This window comes from Plasmodium reichenowi, chromosome 9, assembly GCF_001601855.1.
Source record: "Plasmodium reichenowi strain SY57 chromosome 9, whole genome shotgun sequence".
Taxonomy (NCBI): domain Eukaryota; phylum Apicomplexa; class Aconoidasida; order Haemosporida; family Plasmodiidae; genus Plasmodium; species Plasmodium reichenowi.
Genome location: NC_033654.1, coordinates 1,139,006 through 1,145,235, shown reverse-complemented (window position 1 = coordinate 1,145,235; position 6,230 = coordinate 1,139,006). Strand labels below are relative to the sequence as shown.

Sequence of the window (6,230 nt, the reverse complement as noted above, 5' to 3'; positions counted from 1 at the left end):
TTTTTTTTTTTTTTTTTTTTTTTTTTTTTTTTTTTTTTTTTTTAATTTTTTTTTTTTTTTTTAAATAAAAAATTTTTTTTTTTTTTTTTTTTTTTTTTTTTTTTTTATTAAATCCAATCATATATATTTTTTTTATAATTTCTTTTTAATCTCATCATGAATAAAAAAAAAAATAAAAATTTAATGTTATTATTAAAGTTATTTTTTATAATTGTTGGAATGTTTATAAAAAAAAAAAAAATGCTTTTTATGTATGCGTAAAAAAAAAATATATATTTTATAATAATATATGTAAATATATTATATATATATAAATAAATAAATATATATATATATATATATATATATATATTAAAATTTACTGTACTTTTTTTATTTTAAAAGATTTTCTATTAAATCTATATATAAATATAAAATAGAACTTGAAAAGAAAAAAAAAAAAAAATATATATATATATATATATATGTAAAAATGTATAAATGTATAATATTTTTTTTTTTTTTTTTTATTATAATATTTATAATTTTTTAATATATTTTGAAACATGACTAAAATATCACTATTCCTGTAATACCTAAATATATATTTATATATATATATTTATATTTAAAAAAAAAAAAAAAAAAATTAAGGTAACATATTTGAACTCCTACATTTTTTAAATGAAACTGTATAATATTAACATGAGTATTAATAAGAATGATATTCCTAAGAAGTTAGAGGAACTGCAGAAAATACCATCGAAAAGTGGATAAGAATCAGGATTAGTACATTCACATGTGATTTGCTTTCCGCTGCTACCTGAATCTTCTTCGGTACATGTGGCATTTGCATCACATCCACCATTATTTTTGTTACAAGTAGGATTTGGATTTTCAACACATTTATCACCTTCTTGTTTGTAATTTAATAAACATTTACATTCTTCTGTTTCATCTAAATGTCTGAAACATCCAGAATTTTCTGGACATTCATTTTTTACGCATTGGTGTTGTGAAACATTTAACATACCTTGCAAGCTTTCATCAAGAAAATTAGATAAAACGGTTTTAGCAAGATTTTCAAAAACCATACCTGTATTAAGGAACCTTGTCAATAATTTACTATTGTTATAATCTGTTGATAAATCAGCAATTCCAACGAAATTGTTTTTTTTTTTAAATTCATCCAATTTGTCTTCAATTGTTTTTAAGTAATTAAGTTTTTTTATTTTAACTTCTACGTTTGATTTCTTATATGTATAATTTAGAACTTTTGCTTTTAATTGAATTACAAATACATCAATTTTATCTTTAACTGTTTTATATAAGGTCTCAATATTGTTTAAAAAGGGAAGGTATTTCTCAATTTCACCCTTATCTTGTCCTTTCTTGTTTTCATCTTGTTTTTCTTTGATATATTTTTGAATTAAATCTAAATCTGAATTATATTTTTCGGATAATATTTTATAATATTCAAGAACACCATTTGCAAAATTTATATCCGTATCTATTGAATCCTTAATATAATTATAACTGCTTAAAAATTTATTTCTCTTTTCTGGATTAAGAAATTTATATGGATCTTTAACAACATAATTACTTAATGTTAAATCTTTATATGGATTTAAATCTGATTCTAAAACATTATTGAAATTTTCACGTTTATTAGATCGTGAATTTAAAATATCCTTAACATTAACATTAAATGTCATAACATTATTTTCTAATTGTTTTTTTAAACTTCTATAAACACCTGCTAAAGGTTTTAAATATAAAACGTCATATTCATTTTCAATTTTAGAAAGTATGTTATCAGTTACAGAAGAACTTACTGCTTCTCCTGTTATTACTTGTCCTAAATCATCATAATCTTCTTCGGATTCTGCAAAAATGGGTACGACAATTAAGGAATCTTCTTCATCATCCAAATTTTGTAATGTTGTTATTGTTTTAGACTCTTGTACATCATTTGATGGTGGTTGCTTTACTATACTTTGTTCTAATGTGGTGGATCCAGCTTCACTTACATCTGTTGTAACTTTTGGTTCTTCTGGGAGAAAATTTTCGTAAGATTTTAATGCATTGTTAACTTCTGTATTATTTGCACTTGGGGATTTACCTGTATAAGTTTTATTTTTTATTACTTCTTTTAATTCATGAATTAAATGATGTAATCCACTTGATAAGTATGATAATTTTTTCTTTTCTAAATTTAAATTATCCTTTAATTTTCCTTCTAATTTACTTAATACTTTAAAGTTTTCTAAATTGGCATAATTATCTTCTGTTTGAATTGATACTTCACTTAAAGTTTTTAATGGAGATGATTCACCATTATAATATTTAACAAGTCCTTTATAATGTTTCAATAATATTTTTGTGTTTTCTAATGTGTTTGCAGTTTCTGCTTTTTCAGCTTCTTTTTTTTTGTTAAAGAAAACAGAAAAGTTTTGTAATACATGATTTGGGTTATTAAGTGAATTCAATTTTGATTCTAATTGTTCTTTTAATAAGGTAAGCTTTTTAATTTGCATTTTATATTTACCAACTGTTTTCTTTTTATCAAATAATCTTTCTAATTTTAATTTATATTTATTATATAAATCAAATGATAACTGTAAAGTTTTTTTTAATTTATTAATATCTTCTTCTAAATTCTTCCTTTTTGATTCATTAGTCAATGAATTAATATCATCAGCTTTAGATTTTACAAAATTTGTAAAAGATTCATTATCAAATGTATCACTATCATTTAATATCTTTTCATATAAATTTTCACTACTTTTTTGACTTATTAATTCTTGGTATAAATTTTTGTTTTTTCCAGGACTCAATACGTTTTCAAATAATTTTAAACTATTATTCAAATTTGTAGAATATGATGTATCATCATTTGCAGTTACTTCGGGGTTATCCTGAGGTGTTAATGATAATGGTTGTATTGGTGCACTTGTAGGAGAATTTACATGTCCTGATGTTGATTCGGTTCCCTTCTTTAATAAATCTTTAATTCTCGCATTATCCCTAAGTTTATATAAATTAAAAACCATTTCTTTTTCATAAATTTCCATAAATAGTTGTGATAAACTATTGTTTAAGCTATCAAACATAGAATACATTACAGGTATGTTATTTTGTATATTAAACAATAAGTCTAATGGATCACATGAACTTAATTTGTTTTCTTCCTCGTCTGTAAGTTTATATTGATCTAATATGTTTTTGTCCGTTGAGTTTGAAACCAAAATATATTTGTGACATATATATGAAGTATTTAAAAATTCATATAATTTTTCAAGATAATTTAATTTTGAAACATTTTTAGTTTTATCATTTGCTTGTGTTGGTGCTGCTGGCACTTCTGCTCCTTTCTCTTGTGGTGGTGGTGCTACTTCTGGTTGTGCTTGTGGTACTGCTGGTTGTGCTGGTGATACTGCTGGTTGTGCTGGTGGTACTGCTGGTTGTGCTGGTGGTACTGCTGGTTGTGCTGGTGATACTGCTGGTTGTTCTTGTGGTACTGCTGGTTGTGCTACTTCTGATGGTTGTGGTGGTGGTGTTGCTGTTGCTGATGATACAGGTACTTCTGGTCCTGCTGGTCCTGCTGATTGTGTTTCTGATGATACTGATGATGGTGTTTCTGAACCTCCTCCTGAAACACCTGCTTGATTTTCATGGTTTACAGTTTCTTGTTCTGGTGTTCTTCCATGGGTTGGGGATTCGGAAGTATTCTCTTGAGATTCTGATTCCCCAGATAATGTAACATTTTGTAGAGTTTTTTTTTCTTCATTTATCAATGATTGTACCTTAGGCATGAACACTTTTAATTTATCAATTTCTTTTTTCAATACAATTAAATAATAAGGTTCTTGCTTTTTTTGTGATTTGTAAGAATTGGGAACATGTATATTATGTTTTAATTCTACATTTTTTAAAATCAATTGAGTCTTTTTTAATTCGTCAATTTTGTTCATTAATAAAACTTTTTGAACTTGTACTTTTACAATGTCAGATACTTCTAAAATTTTTTCATCTGGTGCATTTGTTTGCTTAGTAATTTTTTTTTGAAAAAGTTGTTCTTCATCTTTTTTAATATTTTCAACTAATGTTTCAATCTCATTTTTTATTTTGCTTACTAAATTTTTATAATATTTTAATTCCTTTTCATCTACTATATTCCTTAAAGAATAATCTTCCATATATTTAAGAGCTTTTGTTAACTTTTCAAGATTATGTTTAGAATTTTCATAGGGTGCAAAAGTATTATGGTGTGTAAGTTTCTGAACATTATATGAATGTCTCTTACTCATCATTTCTTCGAACTTCTTTAAATCTATATTATTATTGAATTTGCTATCATAAACATCATTAAGTAATTTTTCATATTCTTTTTCTAATTCATTTAAAGAATTAGATTCTTTTTCGTATAATTCTTTATGAGTTTCAATGTATTTTTTTTCTATTTCAATTTTTTCCTTAATTTTATTTATGAAATTTTCTCTTTCAATTTTATCAGTATATATATTTTTACTTGGTTCTTTTGTATAATCATTTGGATTAATTAAATCACCAAAAGTATTAAGTTCATTTAGAGCATTGTTAATATCGTTATATGATAAAGGATAAGTAATTCCATTTGGATATTCATTTTTTTCAGTTGATACCTCCGTTTGAACCTTTGTACTTATATCAATATTTTTATTTTTTTCTCTTAAATAGTATTCTAATTCAAGTGGATCAGTAAATAAACTATCAATGTTAAATTTAATAGTTTTGGCAATTTCTTTTATTTCTTTTTCGTGTTCCTCGATTTTTGTTTTCTTATCCGTAGAGAGAGTATTTGGTGTATTTCCAGAATTGGCAGGTGTGGGATTTTTAATTTCATTTATCTTATCAAGTAATTTCTTTATGTTTTCATTTTTTTTTAAAGTGTCAATACGTTTTTCTAAAACGCTTATTAAATTATGTGCTTCTTCTAATTGTTTATTATAAATAGAAAGATCATATTGAGCTTGGTATAATTTTTTTTTTTTGTCTTTATCATTTTCATTCTTATTTTGATCAATTGTTTTCTTACTTTCTTCAATTAATTTATTTATATTTTCTATGGTTGTTTTATTTTTTTTAATGTAATCTTCCATTTTTGTTACATTATCTTTAATATTGTCTAATGGTTTTCTATATCCGAACACAAGTTTTTTAAGTACGTCTAATTCTTTTGCACGAATTTTAAGATTGAAAGGTATTTTACAATAATCATTAGCACATAAATCATTTAATTTTGCTCTTAATAAATCAAAATAAAAGTTTAATTTATATAATAATTCATTAATTTCTTCATATCCATCAAGTAAATATTTGAAACCATCAATATTATCACACAAAGTCAACATATGATTGGTTAATTCAAAGAGTTGAGGATATTTGAGTTCATTAATAGTTAACAAGTAATTTCGTACTCTAAGTTTTAAATCAGCGTAAGGTTTAGCATTTGAATCGCTTGGAACAGCTGGAGGGTTTGCACCAGCTGGAGCGCTTGTACCAGATGAAGTATTTGAATGAGATGGACTTGAACCACTAGCACCAGTTGTTTCTTCCTTTAAGATCATTTTTTCCTTATGAAATAAACTATAACCTGTAAGTACTGCATCTTCTAAAGCTTCTAGTTTTTTGACAAGTTCTTCATAACTTTCATGTGTTACACATTGTGTATTTATAATAAAAAAAAGAAATGAACATAAAAAGAATATGACCTTCATTATTGAATTAAAGCTAATAAATAATATATATAAATAAAAAAATAATAATAATAAAATAAATTAATAATTTAAAAATATGACTTAGCAAAAATATGTATACATTTATTTTTGCATTTTACATTAGCATTATTTTTATAATAAAAATTATTTATTACATCATAACTATAATTTTAATATTATTCACCTATTTTTCCTTACACATATGTATATATATATATATATATATATATATTATAAGTATATATACAACCCTTTTTTTTTTTTTTTTTTTTTTTTTTTTTTTTCGATTTTTTTTGGGAAAAAATATATATATATATATATATATATATTAAATTCTTACTATAAAAAAAAAAAAAAAAAAAAAAAAAAAATTTTGTTATATTTGAAAAAAAATTTTTTTTTTTTTTTTTCTTCTTGTTAATGAAATATATATAGATATTTTTTTTTTTTTTTTTTTTTTTTTTTATTTTTTTTTTTAATTTTTTTTTTTTT

At 23.1% G+C, this 6,230-nt stretch overlaps 1 protein-coding gene across 1 annotated transcript; it reads right to left on the bottom strand.

Annotated features, from left to right (window-relative positions):
• Positions 1–659: 659 nt before the first annotated feature.
• On the bottom strand, positions 660–5,738 carry PRSY57_0928300 (merozoite surface protein 1; the record flags this gene model as incomplete). The annotated part of the gene is made up of 1 exon (XM_012907522.2): positions 660–5,738. One exon carries the CDS (start codon positions 5,736–5,738, stop codon positions 660–662), a length of 5,079 nt encoding a protein of 1,692 aa, XP_012762976.2.
• Positions 5,739–6,230: the final 492 nt, after the last annotated feature.